Genomic DNA, 19,199 nt, shown 5'->3' with positions numbered 1-19,199 from the left:
GGAAGCAATTATGTGCTATTTGTGCCCATATACTATAGCTTTTGGTCCTTGAACGGATGGCTAAAGTTTTGAAATGTTGGGTTGAACCACTACTGTTTGTACATGACAGCACAATTGATTGTGTTTTGGAAAACAAAATAGCACCATTTAGATATTAAAGAGGCTTAAAAGACACTAGAAGAAGTACATTAGTGTTGTTTAGGTTTTCATTGACTACTCCAGTCTTTTCCATATTAAGTATCTTTAATATTATCCATACATATACCACTTCACACAAAATTTTTGTAGGAGTTTTGATTCGTTTAAATATTTTCCACAACACTGGGATGTTCAACAATTAGCTAGTGCATAAAAATTAGAATATGAAAATGACTCAAAAGAGTACAAGTTAGTGATCACACTGAGTGTAGCTAATAAGACAAACAAGTATTAAAAAAGATGGAAAGTCTATCTGGTTGTTAAAATTGTTTTCCTGTAAACACCAAGAGAGATTCTCTGCAGTCAGAAGTTTAAACATGATTTATAAAAAAATCCTGGCAGGAACGTACAAATAAGCAAGCAAACAGCTATGTGTAACAACTACAGACTCTGACTAAACTTGAGGGAACTATCTTCCTAACTTAATTGCCTTACACCTGACATTTTGTAGAGATAAGAAATATTGAGATCCACATTAGAACTATAGGTATTTCTAAATCATTGCAAGGATAGATGTTTAGATAAGAACTGTAAGAAAGACAAGGAATGTCATTCATCGATTAAGCTGATGTCAATAATACTGTTAGGTGCACTGAAACACAACATTACTTGATAAGTAGCTTGTTAGCAGGATGCAAAAGTTATTTCTCTGCTTTCTTCTTGTCTTTGGGGCAGGAGACACAGCCATCTGGTTTTAGCCTTAAACAGAAGCATATGATTCTTTACACTGACCCAGCTGATCTAAACACTGGGTGAAAGAGTCAATGTACCACCTTTCTCCTGCTCACTCCCCATCCCTTTTCCAGATATTAGGGGAGAGATAGGCACGCACCTCAGACATACCAGGAGCACAGGCAACCCTGACAGACCGGGAATGGTTATTTTGATATATCTAAATGATGAAATTGAGAAGAGACTTCATCTAGCTCTTGCAGTTTGGAAAACAGATTCTCCCAACTCCTGTTAATTCTTTAAGATGTATAAATAGGAAGGTACACAATTTCCAAAGAAGCAGGGGTGCTTTTTCTATCTTTGCATGAATGTTCTGAGGTGGTTCACATGCCTTCAATACTGACAGTTGGGATTTTCTAGGGATCAGAGGAAATCTCTGTGATTTGGAGTTACATCTTAAAAAACAGACACTGCAACAACTAACATTTACATTTGACTATGGGAGAGGAATCCAGAAACCCCAGTGAATTATCCCAGTATCTCAAACATGCTGAGAAAAGAGTTGGGTTCCACAAAACAGGATAGAAAAGTCAGCACATTGAAAGAGGGGTAACTTTGAGCTACATATAGGGAACCAATCAGAGATTGAAATGAAGTGCCCACTCCTTTCCAGGGTTTACATTTGGGGAGGTAGCTTGCTTTCCCTGAGAATCTGGTTACTAGAAAATTCACGCAAAAAATGAGACTCCATTGTGAAGCCTCTCCCAGCTGACAGGAACTCAAATCCACTTTTGCTACCCACAACAGCACCATTGCCAATGCTTGTGAATTATTCGGAGTAGGAGAAGGGCCTTGCAAGTTCTTCTGTTGGAAATGGGCTCTTGTGCAGTAAACAACCCATGGTTCATTGAGTCAGACAGATAACACAAGGAGGAGCATCTGTGGCCTACTCATCCCCTCACATGTACATATGCACTCATGCACATATGCACATACACACATTGAGATTTTTGGGCTCTCAATTTTGCATTAGCTACATACATTATAGCTAAATCCTGCTATCGGTTCCTAAACCCATTATTGGTTCAGCTCCCAAGAGTGTAGGTCCCTTGGGCTTTTTAGAAAATTACAGTCTACCTTTTTTCCTAGGGGCATGTTCCCCCACTGGGCTATCTAGAGCTGTGCAGGTGGGCGCTGAGCATCTCCTTTGCTTTGATGAGTGCTGCTTCAGCTGGTGTTTCCATGTGAGGAGGCACCCCTTTCCCTTCCCAAGAAGTGCCCTCTGTAGAGGTGACTGATCTGGAGGTGGGGATGATGATGTAGAAGTTGGTATCATTTACTTGATATGTCTGTGGGGAATGGCAGCCACCACTGGTCTGTTCCCCAATGATGAGAGCTCTGCCCAGTCTCTTCATTATGTATACAAACTCTTCAGCAGCCCCAGCTGTCACAGCACTGGTGAGGATTATTAGCCCTTTCTGAGAGCCATATCTCTCCCCTGCCAGGAAGGACAAAAAAGCGTCAGAAAATGAGTCAGTTTTCAGAGGTTTCCTTGCATAACGGAGTAAGAAAAGCCAAGATACAACATATGTCATTCCCTATGTGCTCTTAACAACCAAAGAAGTTTGGAAATTTACTTTGTACCCATGATGGTATTACAAGATTTTTTACACTAGTCCAGCCTCTATACTGTAAAAAAGACTGTTACACTATGTGGTGCTCTTGTGCTGTCAGTTTCTGGTTATGAGCTCCAGCAGCTGGGAAGCCCACTCAGGCTCACTGCTGCTGGCTCTTCTGTGGCTTTGACTTTTACAGATCCCATCAGAGGAGTGGGATAGGCAGGTAAGGAAAGCAACATTTTCCCCTGCTGCAACAGGAATACTCCAAGCTCACCCAGCAGCATCTTCAGTTTCACTCTCACCCCTGCTCTAGGAACGTGGCTGTCACAGAGCTTGGCCTGCAAACTACGGAGGCAACATTTTGTGAAATTTTAATTATAGTGGTTTCCCAGAGGCTTTTTATAGTCTATAAATGGAAGCTGTTGCATGGCCTTTGTCCCAAGCCTGTTAACACATACCCCTTTATTATTAGAATCTGAGGCAAATTATCTCATTTTTTTACATAAACCAGCTGACAGGAGTAGGAGGTTTTTTGCACCTTATTTTAAATATATATGAACACTCTAGATATTTTTTGAGAGCTTAGTTCCTTTGAAAAAGTAGCCAGTGCATCTTAACTGGGACCTGATAACTTCAAAATTACTCTGAACTGTTCTAAAAATGTCATTCTTTAAGTAAGTTACAGCTTGACGTATAATTCTTGTACTAAACTGTAAGAGAGGGGCCAATAGCATGATAATTTTCACACCATTTTTGCTCTTCTCATTTCACTATCCATTGGAAGACCCTTTTCACAGTACATGTATATAATACAGGGCCAGACTCAGCTTCTTTGAAGTGGGTATGGGTCTATCTGTTCTCTTTGATGGGAACTGGAATGTGTCCATAGTAATCATATCTCTTAGTACAGCCCACCTCTGACTGCCTGGGAAAATAGATGGACTTTGCAGTTTGTGACAAAGTTTAACCTTTTCAAGCATGCTCCAAGCCAATAATTGCAGGCATCATTTTGACACTTTTTTGTTACTGTCTTAGCTTTAGAGGGGAAAAAAAATAAAACCAATGTTTAGGGCTTCTTAGCACTCTAACTTTAGGAGCACTGAAGAGTTCTGCTTCTGCATGTTGCAGCATCTTTTCAACTTCAACAAAGAGTGGGGCAGGGTGTGTGTGAGGGTGTGTATGCAGCACATTGCCAAACGCTATAAACTCACTCAGATGTGAAAAAATTCAGTGCTTTTCATTCTCTCTTGCATTCTCTGGGCAAACTGGGATATTGTGGGTGTTTTCATCTACTGAAATAGTGGATTACACAGGTAGGAAGTGAGGAGCTACAAGTAACACTATGTATGAGCATTGTAAGAGATATTGCTAGAGGTCTAGACAGCATAGGATTGATTTTTAATTTTCACAGCTTTTAAAAGCAACAGGTCGCAATTGCTGTACACAATATTCAGCTAAACTTCTGGGGACCTGTTTACAAACTTCTGTGCCTAACATACCACATTCCTAGGAGCAATAAACTGTTATTTATAGATGGCATTGAGAGACATGGCTGAAATGCACATTTTTGTTTTTGAGTTCTCTGCACATCTTGAGCGAATCATGGCAGACGCTTTCATCAACTGAGTTACGTTGTCTAATGGATCACTTTAAAATACATAAAGAGAGACATCTGAAATTAAAAGCTACTCTAAAAAGAAATCATCATTTTACCTTTGAGCTCTGGCTGGGTCCATATTTCCTTTACTGAGTCACTGGGTCTGTCGTAAACTTTATCCAAGAGAATTTGGTGTCCTTCATCAAAGAAGTATGAGCATAGGATTGCTATAGAAGTTGTGGAGCCTCCAAGATTGTACCTTTTCAAAAATTAAAAATATGAAGGAAACAGTTAAAAATATGCAGCAGACAGTAAATCTCCCTTCCAAATGTTGTTCCTTAACATCAGCACTGAAAGACCTTATGGCTATATTTTGATACTTTTACATTTATTCTCCTCTATCAGCATTTGCACATTTATCAGAGAAACAAAATCCTGTCTAAGAGTCTTGGACTGTTGTTGCCCACAACTGACTTCAAAAGCAAACATAAAATTGAACTGTTTATTTTTTCTTGGTTGAACCTGGAAAAATTCAGAAAGTGAGCAAAGAAAAAAAATCTGCAGAGAAACATCAGATTCTTTTTATTCTTCTGCTCTGAATAACCCGTGCTGTTACTGACATAGGCAGCATGAGAAAATACCTAAACCCTAGTATATAAATGTAGATCCCAATTGAAGCAACATATATTTGTAGAACCATCATGTTATTTCCTTCTGCACGCAATGAGAATACTTGGTGTTTCACACCTTATAAAATCAGACCTTTTATTTTTGTGTCTAAAGATTGCGTTAGCTGCTTCATTGGTGACAGTCATGTTTGAAAACTTTGGTTGTAGTTTAATTTTACCAGTCTTTGAAGATGAAATTCAATGAAAAGCCTAGGTGTTATTGAAGAATCCCTGCTATGGATACACAAAGTGGAGTATCATATTATTTTTTGTCTGTCACTTTTCACTAATACTAGAGCACATAGATAGAGCACTGGAAATGTTTGTACTTTGCTCACTAGTAGGAGATCGATACAATGCTTTCCTGATATTGATGTTAGGAGTGCCTGGCAACAGACAATACAGCAAAAATCTGCTAGAAAGTGAGTTTTGTTCAGTCCAGTCCAGTTTTTTTCACCTCCAGAAAAAGGATTAGGCAATCCAAGAGGTCTCTGCCCCAAAGAGTGAAGCTACCTCTTTATTCTGCAGCATTTTGGAGCTGTATGCTGGATTCACGTTGTGACTGGCTAGAAATGAAATTAGACTCTTTAGTGTGTTCTGAATAGTGTTGTGCTGCCAGGAGGTCCTACTGCTGCTGCACAGCCCAGGAGGCAGCTGGACCCCGCAGAGCTTGGCTTCCTGCAGCTGCCATTGAGTGGCCAGCAGGTCACTGAGGTGAGGTGGGGCAATGCTGGAGAGCTCTTCCTGGGACTGTTGCAGACAGTGAAACTAAAGAAATTTTAGTAAGTAATAATGACTGAGCATTTGCTCGAATTTTAGCTTAACTCTTGGAAGCAAGGGCTTCCTTCCTTACAGACTTTCTTGGGTGACATTAGGGAAACTCTTTAGTTTATCAGTGTATCTTCTCAGTTCTGTGAAGGTTAAAAATATGTAGTTCAGGAGTGGCACAGCTGTTCCACAAAGTGTGAAAGACATTATGCATTATGGTTAATCCCATGCAAAATTGAAAATATCAGCCTGGTCTTAAAATCATAAGATTGGTTTAGGGAGATTTTCAAAAGGTAAAATGTTTGATGTTGTCTTTTATATGCCTTCAGAGACTGGGTGTGCACTCGGGGGACTGGAAATACATTAAAGCAACCCAAGAAAAGAACTATAATTACACTATTTGGTGCCTGGGACATAATTTCACCTTTGCTGTTTTTTTTTTTTTTGCTCCTGGTCTTGATGTGAACCTTAGCTTTGCAGAAAACCAGGGCAAGAAAGAGGAATGTTCCAGTCCTGTCTCAAATCTACTGGAAGATGGTGGTGCCTTTGCTGACTTTGAACTCAATCATGTGTGTTTTGTTGGTTGCTGCCCTGCCTCCTCTGTGCTCAGAGCAAGATCTCTCTCTCTGGTCTCATAATTGTGCTCACATTTTCCCGCACATGCCACGCCGCAAGAATATTAATATTACCAAATACCGAGAGCCCCATGATGGCAATGGATGTAAGTGGTTCTAGCATTAAAAACGATTTCTTACAAAGGCCTTTTTTTCTTTAGTTGATATTTATAAGGTTCTGAGCTCACAAAAATTAGGTCTGGACCAAAACAAAAAATGACTTACCAAAATATTTTATGGGAAATGTGCATTTGTGATATTCATCTGCATAGATAGCTGACAACAAATGGATGTCATCTTCTGGCTCACAGGGTATGGAGCAGTGTTGACACACGGGACTGTCAAACAGAATCCTAAATTGAGAGCAGGCATATGACACTGCAGCTTGCTGCAGCAGGGTCTTGGAGTGCTACAGTACCTTTAAGCCACCTTTGTGCTCTGCACACAAGCGTCATTCTGTATAGGGCTGATTGCCCAGGATAGTTTAGCACTGCAGATATGTCAGACTAGATGTTGTAACACAACCTTATGCATGGTCTGTTTTTTTGACTGTTCAATCACTTGACCACTGCCTGCAGTAAAAGATTTAATTAAGCTAGATATACTCAGTCAATAAAAGGCATATGGAGAGTTAGATTAGAAAGAAATCAGAGAAAGAAAACAGAGAAAGAATCCAAGTCTGCATTCTGCATCATGTTCCCTAAATCTGCCTGTTTAGTTCTAAACATCTCAAGTGATGGTACAACTTATCTTGAGAGATACTTCCAGACTGTTTTTGTTTTCCCTGACTGTTTTCCTTTTCTCATTTAATCCCAGCAATGTTAGTCTGTAAACAGGACAGTAAGCCATGTAAAGCTAATTCACTATTACAAATAAAATGCTATTTTGAAAGAGCTTTGGTTATTTGCCATTCAAAGGTTTACCTCATGTCTATGATTAATGCATTTGTGTGAACGATTTTCTTCCAAACATGCTCTAGCAGTAAGTTGGACACCTGGTTTAGAAGTTCACAGTCTCCAAACATATCAAATCTCAGATAGCCGATGTTGTTTTCAAATACATTTGTGTGGAATGAAAATTTAATCAGATCTTCAAATACTTCTGGGGACGGGATCTGAAAGAGTTTAGAAAAACAAAACAAATAATTTGCTGGCACTGGTATCTTGGCACAAGAATTAAAAATAATTATGTAGGTCAAGTTTACTCCAGGTGGGACATGTGAGGAATGTGACCAAGTCTGAAAAACATAATGAATGATATTAAGATTTTTACATATTAAACATAGGTTAGCATTGACTGCTGCACTGTTTGCCTAGCATAGGGTGTATCAGTTGTATGCCCAGAATCTGGATCATGCACCTATTCGTCAGGTGCTCAGTTTATTTTTCAAAAATACAGAAATTTCCTTGGACCAAAGAAACTGAGCAGGCTACAAGAACCATACCCCAGCCTGCAGCATAGACCACTATCGCGGACTTGACACCCGAGCTCCCTTGTTTCCTTTAGCAGTTCTTTCTAGAAAAGGTACTTGGGACTTTCGTAATTTCTTGATTGGCCTCAGCTGACAAACAGCTGCTGACTAGAGGTGATGTTGTCCCCAGCCCCTCTTAATGAACCAGTCAGTCCCTGTGACAGTGAGGAACCTGATGTGTTGGACATGTGGTAGGATACTCATGAGGCAGGCCTGTTAAATCTCTTACATGGTGGCCATGTGCATGGATCCTCACGTGTTCTAATTAATTTAATTTTGTTTAGCTTATGTTATTAAACAGCAGATTTTTTTTTTTTTTATTTTAAATAGCAAAGTGTAGCCAACTAATAAAGTTATCCTTGTAACCCCTATATGAATTGGAGACATGACTAGCTAGCTAGCCTGCTCCTATTGCCAAACTTACACTTCACATGCATGTGTTTGAATACAGAAGACTCTCCTTCATCTTAAGGAGATTAGGCTTTGGGATATAGATAACTTACGTGACCTTTTCTCCTCATGGTTATTGTTAAAATAATTTTATACTTGCTTTTTCATCACTTGCTGTCTGTTATAGCCCAACCTCAGATAATCCATACTTTTACGGCCAAAAGAACAAGGACTCAGCAGTGAGTTGTGTGCTAAAAGGTGCTCTCCCAAACTGCAACATGCCACAGAACTTGGGAGGCATTCAAGCTTTCTGCAGCTGTAGAGGAGTCAGGCAATCTCCTGCCTTACATGTAGAACCCTTGCCTGGGGTTGCACTCCTGTCAAAAGCAGGTCTGACACAACAGAAAGAGGGTTTCCAAGGTGTGTGAATGCAACTGTATTCGACACAGGAAGAAAATCACCCATCATATCACACTTCTGGCTGGCAAAACTTCTAAGTAAAAGAAGGGAGGAGGCTGAGACTGGCAGGAGAGAGTCACTGTCCTGAAAAACTGCAGGGTCATGACACTGGCACATGGGCCACGTGCTGCTGGTACTAAGGGGGTAAGTCTAGCTGCAGAGAGCAACAGCATGCTCTCCTTTGGAAGGCAGAGCTCTGTTTGCAGAGTGAGGACAAGCTGGGACAGGATGCAGCTGAAAGTAAGATCCTGCTGCTCAGTCAGGCAATGTTTACACACAAATTACTTGATGTCAAATATAAACCCTCAGGTGCCTTAGTACGAACATCATAAGCAATGTGGCTAGACTATAGGACCTCCAAGCTAACACCGCTCAAGCCAAGGAAGAATGTTTTTTCCTTAGCTATATAGGGTGTCCTGCCCTATTCTGCAGTCTCCTTCCACAACTGAGTGGCCTAACTGGAACAAGTGATGTAACACAAAATAGGACCTAGAATTCTGCCTGGGGACTCATGCATGGAGTTTCATTCTTGATTCTGCCACTGACACATACCCAAACCATGGGCAAAGTACTTTCCCAACTCTGCCTTTCTTGCTTCTTTTCTCTCCTTTCACCTCTCCCCCTAAGTTGTTTTGTCTATTTAGATGGAAACCGCATCTTCATAGCTAGTTCTGTGCTGACCATTGTAATGCAACTCTGATTTCCATTAAGGTTGCTAGTGCTGTCAATCACCAGCTGTTAAAATATCATCAACCACCACTCTTGTACCATTGCAAATCCTAAAATGGGTTTAAGAACCACGAGATCTTGAGGGCTGGGTAGTGGGGTTGTGCTTTTCTTTCTTAGAATAACATTTGGGTTCCTTGTGTACCTTCACAGACTGGAATAGAACCACCCATGCTAGTATGTCCCCCAGCTCAAGGTCTGAGCAGCTCTATCCCTGACAGCTGATTCTCCCTTGCTCTTAAAATCACCCATATCACTGAGTGATTTCCAGGCAATTCAGTCTACTATGTCATCAGCCTTATTATTACAAAGATGTTTTGAACATCTCGTGTAAACAATCTAAGTTCACTACTTTCTACAGTTCAAGTGCATTACTTCTTGGCTTTTTTACCATGAACAAGAGAACAGATTATTCTCTTCATGCTTGAAACAGACTATTACATATCTGGAGACTGTTTTCATGTCTCCTCTCAGTTTTCTTCTCTCTGGAATAAACAACTCAAATCTTTTAAACTTTTTCAAGATGACTCTTATTCAGTCTTCTCTTTACTCCTGTTCCTCTTTCCTGCTATTTTCCCACTTGAGCCACATCTTTCCAGAAAAGCATTGCCCAACACTGTGAATAGTATAATCTAGCTGAATTTTCTTTAGAGCTGAATGTAGCAGAAGACTTCACATGTTTTACTGATTATATTCCTCCTTATCCAGTCTGATGATTATTATTTTTCACTGCAACAACTTAACTCTATTGACTTGTATTCAGCATATGAACTCTGAAGAACCCGTGTACTTTTTTACAGGACTCCTCCTAAACAAGCTGTTTTCCTCCAAGAGTTGTGCAGTCAATTAATATAACCCTAGAAACTATGTAAGAACCCTGCATGTGTTCTTATTTAACACCATCCTGCTTTTCACATATAATTTCTCCAGTTTTTACAGAACTGTACTTTGAATCTTAATCCTGTCCTCCATTGCACCAAGACAGCCAGGATGGGGGCGTTACCACAAGCAAAAGCTGAAACCATCTGGAACAGTGCTCTGGAGAGGATTAAGGGAGGTTATTTAAGGCGCTCAGTCCCCATTGAGGGAGTGTGGGGCAGTGTGAGAAGCTGTATTTTCACCCTGCAAGTGGCAGCACTGCACAGCAGTGTGTAAGCCTGCTCTGGTGATACACAGCTTGAAATAGACTCACTGCAAGCTAGTGAGCAGTTATTTTCTAGTCAATGCCCTGGACATTTACATTGGAAAGGAAAATTTGAAAATATGATTCATGGCTAAATTTTAATTTTCATCCAAAACCCATTTAAAATCCTTAAAACTCATGGTCAAATCTACTGTAACGTTAAAGAAAATGGGAAAAAATGAGCACAAACGGACCTCTTTGATGGTATTGTAACTGCAAGCTGCATTGAGCTTGAGTACTAGTATCAGAAGATAAAAAGTACTAGAAAAAGAACAAAAGTGATTAACACAGTGTCATATTCTTTTCTGCACTAAATACAAGAAGCAAGCATGAATTGCAAAAGGTAGAGTCAAAGGAAGTTAAGCACAAGGCTTCTTTTTAGCTTGCATACACTTGTATAGTTCCACTGATTTTACTGTGGTTATGTTGATATAAATCAGCATCATATGAGCCCACAACTTTTTCCACCTGTTAGCAGTAGATGTAACAATTGGTCATCCATCTTGACACTTTGAGGCTGAGCATTTTGATTTCACTCATCAATGAAGGGACATCTGCAAACTTTACTCCCTTCTGGTGTAACATCTGTAATTATTGTCTGCTTCAGAATGCACAATGCTCTGCTATAGATACATATTATTTATTTGGGAAAAGGAGGATTTCAAACACAGGAACTATTTTTTTCATAAATGATTTTTTTTTACTATGATCATAATTTTCAGCTGCTTATCTAAAACAAGCAAAATGTTATTTTCTGAATCACAAACAATATATACAACATTTTCTGTTGGGAAGTCTGGCTTTGGAACGTGGCATTCATGCAGCAGACAGTTCCGGCTAACACTGACCTTGCTGCTGTCATAAAGGAGACATATTAACTACCCTGTACTATGCTTCAGCAGCTGTTCTAGTGTAGCCGATGCAAAGGTCTACATGCATTTCACTCATCTGTCTCCTATGTCCCATCCCATCCTTCCTGTTATTCATCATCACTTTCACTTAATTGTGTTGGATCTGTTTCACTGTCAAGGTCATAATCAAGAAAATCCCACTGTCAAGGGAAAAGGTGGCCTGGAAGGTAGGTAGCACGAAAGAAAAACTAGCTCCTAGGTTTTTGAGGAATAAATGTGACACAGATTAAAAGAGCCACTATGTCCGTGTATAGAACTGTCAAAAAAATTACAAATGCAATTAGTACCATCATGTAAGCTTCACTGTCATTTTAAGGGGTGTTGGTATGGGGTGTTCTTGAAATGTTCCACAGAAAGCATTCCTCTTGGGCCTGCAAAAGGAGGGCGGCAAATGAAGGTACTCTTGCTGCCCAATGTTCTGTGGAATACGTGACTTTTCTTTTACCTCTGTCACAAGGAAAAGCCTTTATTTCAATGACTTCAGTGTCTTTGTTCAGTCACCCTCCTTCGCCTTAAAATGTCTGAACTGCACTCTCTTGTCTCTCTGCCTCCCAATTTCCTCAAGCACTATGAGGGAATACATAGACCTTTGCAAATTATTTTAGCCTCATAAGAGACCTGTGTGTTTCCTCCGCTATTTATACATTATTTCCCCTTGAAGAAATCTTGCGTTTGTCCTGATGTGATTTCCGTCTTATGGATGTATCCCTGACCTTTTCCAGTAATTTTGCTTGACAAAGAACCGAGGTAAACAGAGGCATTCATTAGTATAATGGCATTTACTCACTGGTTCTATCAGGATTAGAATTTCACATCATATGACAAATCAGATGTTTATCTTGTATATCTTGTTCTCAGCATTCAAGGTCTGAATAAAGTAAGTAAGGTTTGAATAAGCAAAAGTAGTCCACAATATCTGTTAACAGCCTTCTAGTGAAAACAGCAACTAATTTGCAAGATGGGCACACTTCGTAGAATGGGGGAAAATTATGATAAATCAGTACTGATATGTTGCTAATAATTTAGTAAGGAGCTCTGTCAGAAACATCTTTAGGGTGAAGTATTTTACACCCAACAAACGCAGGAGGGAAAGAGAGCGATGGAATAGAAAAATCCCTTAGTTATTATTACCTTTTAAACTTAGAACCAGGAATGGGCCAAGCATCTCTTGGTTAACGAGCTTGAAAAAAAATGTCCTCCCCTGGCAATGCTTAGACTTCGACCTTGGTGTTGCAGATAATACCACAAAGATCATGCCCATTTTAAGTCATGCATGCCAAAAACTTCAGAGGGTGGAATCCCACAGACTTCCTCCCCCAGGAAGCATTTAATAGTTACCTGACACTTGGCATAATCTGGTTCATTGCAAAGGCAAATGCATTCTCTTCAAAAAGTAATTTTATGAGTCTCTGGAGAAAAGATGTCTCTGATAGCCATGCTAGAGCAGTAGCCATAAAGGAGCTAATTCCATCCAAGAAAGGGATCAGGTTATCCTAACCATCCCTTTAATATGAAGATGGAATTTTAACAAGTGCTCCTGGGAGCTCCCTCCAGCACAACAATGAACAAGAAAGATTGCCAAGACAGACCAGTGTATAAATACCCGAGCTCAGAACAAAGCACAGACTGTTACGCAAACCACACAGCAAAAGCAAAAGTAGATTATTAAAAATCAATATCTCCCTGGGGTCATCTAACTTCTATCCAGATACTTCTTCCAAAGCATTTCTAGGTCACTAGGTAACTTTCCGATGCTGAGCATGAGATACTATCAGAACAACTTTCCACTGCCACTATCAAAGGAGTTGCTTATTATTCTGGTGTGACAGAAGTCAGGTACAGCAATTTTATACAAAATGTGCATTAAAAACTATCTGGCTACATGTTTTGTGAGTGTATGCATTTACTGTGGTCCAAGCAAACTTTTTTTAAATTGCAAGCACAGTTTGTAATCAGTGCGTTTCTGCATTAATTTATTACAGCTTGAAAAGCTGTAGCCACTGAAAGGGAGGGGATCACAGAGACAATGAGATATTTTCCCTCTAACTGTGAAACCCTGCACATTTGCTTGTGGCAGATGGCAACGGAGAGAGATTCACAGCCTGAAGGTTGCTCCCAAAATGCATGCATCCAGAATTACCACCTACTACCACAAGCTGCTACCCTGCTTTGCCTTAGCATGAGAGAGAGCTCGGCCTCCAAAACCTACTCAGACACTGGCTTCTCTTCTGGATGCAGGCAAATTCTGGTGGCTTTGTGATATGTACTAGAAATAAGATAGGATATTTGACTCAGTTTTCCCATTCTATCTGGCATCAGTATAGCTGGGTACAAGAAAATGGTACCTGTTTTGGCATGATCCCCGGGATGCTGTCCTTGGCATGTTCAGGGATGTAGAGTAATTTCAGGTGCTCATCATCAGAAAGACCCTGCAAAGTGGCAGTCACCTTCCTGGCCAGCTCCTCTTCTGTATTAATCCTTTTATAATTGTCTTTGCTGATGTTCTTCGTGAGGTTGGATGCTATAACAGTCCCAGTGTCCACAAAGGCATAATTATCTGCCACAAGCTTGCCTACAGTTTGCAGTGTCTGTGGTACCTGGGCACGCAGGTTGGCAATGTGCTGAGCTACAGCCATGGCTTCACTGGCCTGGATGGTGATGTGTGGCTCCACCCCAGACACACTCCATACTTTGCCAGTGACTGGGCTGAGCACTACTTGGCTGGGGATGGAGGCGTATAGGGAACTGTTACCAACACGATAAATGCCCACTGAGAGGGAACCACCTACTGTGGGCTCACCAATAACTGTGGCTCGGTGTAGATCCTTCATTGAGCGAGTGAAAGCTTCAGCTGCTGAGCCACTCATATGACTTGTTAGGATGTAGATGTCCTTGAGGGAGCCGTATCTCTTGCCAGTGACTTGTGGGAGAGTCCACACCTCTGTGCTGTGGGAGGTACTGCGATCGAAGACAGTGTAGAGGTGTTGCCGAGGGTCAGGTTCAAAGAAGTAGGAACAAAGTATTGGGATGGCAGTGGAGTAGCCACCTGTGTTGTACCTCATGTCAATAATCATGGCATCCGTGTCGACCAGCTTGTTCCATACCATCTGTACCAACTGGGGTCCAATGGCCTTCACTGTTTCTGCCTCAGCCACCATATCAAAGCGAAGGTAGCCCAGGTTGCCTGGCAATACCTCAATTTTGAAGAGTGCCTCAATGATGTAGCTCAGCTCCTCTGGGCTGGGAATCACGTTGGGAAGCTGTTCTTCTGATGTTGGTTCCACATGGCTGTGGAAGACATGAAGTCGATGATCCCCAGATGCCTCCTGCAAGTCACTGGTAAGCTGGGAAGCCAATGTCTCAAAATCTACAGCTGATCGATAACCTCCTTGGGCCCGTTTGGTGCTGAGCATAGCACTGGCCTTAGCAGCCACTTCTGGGATGGCATAGTGAGCCTCCAGGAGTTGCCCAGTACCCTCCAAAAGTACTCCCATGTTCTTGTGGAAAGCCAGCACTTCTTCAGCCTTCTCCAGTGCATCCTCAGCCAACACTATGGCATCAGGCACAACTCCTCCACCCATCCAGCTTTCCCCATGGTTGTCAATGAAGGTGATAACAGGAACTGTGATAGTTAGGCCATGGGTTATTCCCTGTTCAGGCTGCAGCAGGGGGAAGGTACGTGTGTGTGAGAGGCTTCCTGCTGTGATCTCACCAATCAGTGTGGCACGGCCCAGGGACTGCATGAGGTAAGCAAACTCCTCAGCTGCTGTAGCAGTGTGGTGGCTGGTGAGCAGGTAGATGCCACGCTGAGCCCCATAGGGCTCGCCCAGCAGTTCTGCTTGGCTATTGTGCTCCTGTGTATGGTTGGTGCGCCTGTCATAGGTTGTGAAGAAATGGACAGGGCCAGCAGCAGGATCTTGGAAATAGGAGAGTAGCACAGGCACACCAGAGGAGGAAGGGCCTCCAGGATTGTAACGCAAGTCCATGATCAAGTTCTCTGTATTTTGAAGGGGTTCCCACACTTTGTGGACAATGTAAGGTCCAAGCTTAGCAAGCACAGAGGCATCAGCAAACTCGTCAAAGCGCATGTAGCCAACATTGCCCGGCAACACTGACACCTTGAAGACAGTATCCACCAAGGCATGCAGCAGTTGCTCATTGTCAGGTAAGTTGGCTGCCACTGCAATTGGCTTCTCAGCAGGGGGGTCAGCAGCTTCACCTGCCATCATGACTCGGACCAGCAGACGGGGGTCTTCAGATGACATCTGCATCTCAGTGTTGAGCTTGGTGGCCAGGTCCTCTGCTGACTGCACAGAAGAGAAGTCAGAGGTGACGAGGTGCCGCAGCAACGTTGGCACCCGCTCCACTAAGCTGTAGTAGTCCTTTAATAAGTTGGTGAGGCGGCTCATGGTGCCAGGTACTGCTCTGCGCACTGCCAGGATGTCCAGTGATTTCTGCAAGGCTTGCTCTGCCTCAATAGCTACACATGGCGTCACTCCACTCACCTCCCAGCTCTGTCCACCCCCACTCAAGCGGCTCACAGATCGTGATACAGGAACCCTCATATAGAAGTTGGAGGGGCCAATACGTAGCTTCTGGATGTCCAATGAGCCCCCTGCTGTCTTCTCCCCAACAGTGATAGCCCTGTTCATGTGTTTGAGGATGTAAGCCACATCTTCAGCCACTCCTGTGGTGTGGCGGCTGATCAAAACAATGACATCCTTGTCTTTGCTATATCTCTCTCCCAATACCTTTGGCAGTGTCCATATCTCTGTGGTGGTGTTGGAGGGCCGATTGTATACAGTCTCAACATGCAGCATCTTGTCTCCTTCATGTAAATATGAAATTATGAAAGGAAGGCCAGAAATCTGTCCCCCAGTGCTGTGACGAAGATCTATCACCAGGGCAGATGTCTCTATCAGCGTCTTCCACACCTTGTCGACCAGAAAAGCTCCAACTTTCTCCACAGCTTCCTGTCCTATAATATAATCAATCCTCAGGTAGCCAACATTACCCTCCAGCTTGTCATACATAACCACATGTTCAATAAGACTCAGGAGTTGTTCACGAGTGGGTGAAGTCTCAGCTTCTTGTCTGGGAGCTGCATGTGGTGATGGCTCATAGGAAATCACCAGTCTTGGGTCATTCAGAGCACCCTGCACTCCAGCTGTCAAGACACTGGCCAGCATTTTTGGATCGGAGATGTCCAGGATCTCCCCACTCTTAATTGCTTGTTCAATGGCTTCTTGCATTCCCACTAGGTTTTCAGGATAGCAGTAGTTATCCAGAAGGACTTTAGCCATGTCCAGCACTAGAGTTGGTTGAAAGATTTCCTCAGAAGTTGTGCTGCACATGATCAGTGCTGAAAATAGAAAGGAATATGTCCTGATCATTTTGTCTTTGTATGGAATAGAAAATAAATTGTACTTAGGAGAGAAGTCAGAAGCTCTTATCGATCAAGATGAACATAGCTCTCCGCTGACTCCCTGTTTGTGAATCATACTGAAATCCCTGTGTTGAATCCAGGTGCACTGAACAGACAAAAATCTTTTAACAGCATTAAACCTTTAATCTCATTAAAATGGAGTGCATCATCTGAAGTGCACCAATAGATGAAGTTCAACTCCTTACTGCTTCACAGACCCCTTATGAAAAAGCAATAAACTTCAATTGTCCAGGAAGATCTTTCTGGCAGTTAATTGTTTTCAAAAGGTAAATACATAGCCTGTTATAAACTGGTCCTGGCTTATCCTGACAGTGGATTGCCTAAATGCAAAACTTCGATTTTAACCACAATTAGAACAGTAGTCATCAGTCTTTTACCATTATTTATGAACAGATTATACCAGGAGATTCTTCAGTGACTTAGTTGTATCAATATTCAGTATTTTTTTCAGTAGTTGTTGACAATACATTGTCTTTGGTGTTTTTCAGTCTGAGCTGCAAAGGACTGTTCTTACATTCTGTGACTAAGGATTCCAAACAAGGGACTCCAGACATTTGGAATAGCTCATAAAATCCAAGGTAATGACAGCCTGCTAATTTCTGTGCTGAGAATTGCCAGCATTTTAAACAGGACTTTGAAATACATTTGCCTCAACACAATACAGCTAAATCTGAGGTGACTTTAATCTTCATAATTTGCACTCAATTAGGATTTACTTGTAATACTATTGAGTAACATATGGCCATGTCTGATGACAGCTCCCAGCCAATAGACTTTAGGCTCAACATACCAAAATAGAATGTGGGGGGTTGTTTTCCTCTGCTTACAATGTATTCAAAACCCTATTGTATTAAGAGTTTGAAAGAGGATCAGAATATGTGAGATGCAGCTGCAGGCTGTACCCATGTGAGTTGTCAACATTCAGAGCTCCAGTATGACATGCCAAAGACATACAAGAATAGATTCTTGGCTTTAAGTCTGAAATGACTAGCTACCCCAGCCATTCTGCTTGCCGGAGATAGCAGCAAGAATAGACTAGGGAATCATGGTTTTTTATTGCTTTCAAAATGCCACTTGCTGCTACATATGAATGCAAGTGGAAGGAAGAGTATAAAGCTGGTTTACCCCGGCTGGGTGCGCTCTTCTGGTGTTGTGTGTCATGAGTAAAACCTGCCATTCACATGAGCAAATAAGTGCTCATTTGGTTGTAGTAATAAAGGAGTTTTGTGAAGTTCCTTCCTTCAACATTTCTGTGTAGGTATAGCCTTGTCTATATATGCAGGTGTTATTTCAGCTCATGGTTGGTTTGTATCTGTGAATACGTAAATGTACAAATGTAAATCCATCAAAGGGAACAATTAAATTGCTCTACGAGTCCACTAGAGGCAGGACTGCTCCATGGCAAAAGCTATAAAACTTTATGTTATAGTCAGACTATCCCTGGCAACCAGGCTGTGCTATCATCTTTAAAAATTAAACCCTGGTTTAAAAATGTCACCAATTCCCTTGTCAAAAGAGAGGCCTAAGATATAGTTGAAATTGTTGTCGATAATGTATAAATAGGTAATTAAGCTTCAAATGTGCCACAGTAACATCTGTGTGCCTCATTGGTAGATTCAGATCTGCTTTTCCTTCTTAATTTTGGGGGGCTGTTCTGTATTGTGGTAATCTGTGGCATTCATTACAGACCTAACTCCAGGGCATTATCACCAATTTGAATTGCTCTTCTTGCATTCTCCCTGCAGAGAACAATCCAGCACTCTAGGGCAAAGGTAGTTGGAAGAGAAACTCTCCAGCATAACCACCTCTTGCTCAGAAACTGACTTTTGAGCTACAGGATTTATTGCCAGAGCTGCATTAATTCCTTGTGTGGCCAATACAGTGGACAGGACCTTGGGCGAATTGATTTCTATTGCTTTTCTAACCCATGGCTCTTCTGTCTGTCTAGCTTGGAAAGTTTTTGGGGCAAGGGATCTCTTTTGCTACATTAATGTCTACCACATACCCCACCTTCACTCCCAATCTCTGATAGTTTCTCTAAATGCCATTACCACAGGAATAATTGCACACCCTATCATGTATGTTAAGATAACTATTTCAATAGACAAGATATTGTACTTCATAATTGTCTAACTTAATTCTTAAGCACCATGTGCTCTTTGCACTGATTAAAGCAAGGGATGTCTGAAACAAAAAATGAGCTGTAATACTGTAATTAATGCATATGACCACGAGGGGGATGTTGCATAGATAATCTTAATTCTGACATTTGCCACTTTGGAGTGCTTAATATTTTAATGTTACTTTACTGTTAGCAATGTTTTTGTGTTCCAACATCTTTCAATTAGCTTGAAAGGGAAGATATAAACTAACTCATTTTGTTATGATGGAAACAAAGCATAACAAGAAAGAAAATACATGTCTGATCTAAAACAATGAAGTAAAAATGTGTAAACATGGAAGGGTTAGATATTTTG

General features: G+C 41.4%; 1 protein-coding gene across 1 annotated transcript; it reads right to left on the bottom strand.

The window, feature by feature from the left end:
• Positions 1-224: 224 nt before the first annotated feature.
• RBP3 (retinol binding protein 3) lies at positions 225-16,795 on the bottom strand. The gene is made up of 4 exons (XM_065844042.2): positions 13,622-16,795; positions 7,060-7,250; positions 4,203-4,345; positions 225-2,368 (listed from the first exon to the last, which is right to left on the bottom strand). Exons 1-4 carry the CDS (start codon positions 16,667-16,669, stop codon positions 2,040-2,042), a joined length of 3,711 nt encoding a protein of 1,236 aa, XP_065700114.1. The 5' UTR covers positions 16,670-16,795; the 3' UTR covers positions 225-2,039.
• Between the last annotated feature and the right edge of the window lie 2,404 nt (positions 16,796-19,199).

Source organism: Patagioenas fasciata, chromosome 8 (assembly GCF_037038585.1).
Source record: "Patagioenas fasciata isolate bPatFas1 chromosome 8, bPatFas1.hap1, whole genome shotgun sequence".
NCBI classification, from domain to species: domain Eukaryota; kingdom Metazoa; phylum Chordata; class Aves; order Columbiformes; family Columbidae; genus Patagioenas; species Patagioenas fasciata.
Note: the sequence above shows the minus strand (reverse complement) of the source record. Positions and strands in the feature narration are given on the sequence as shown.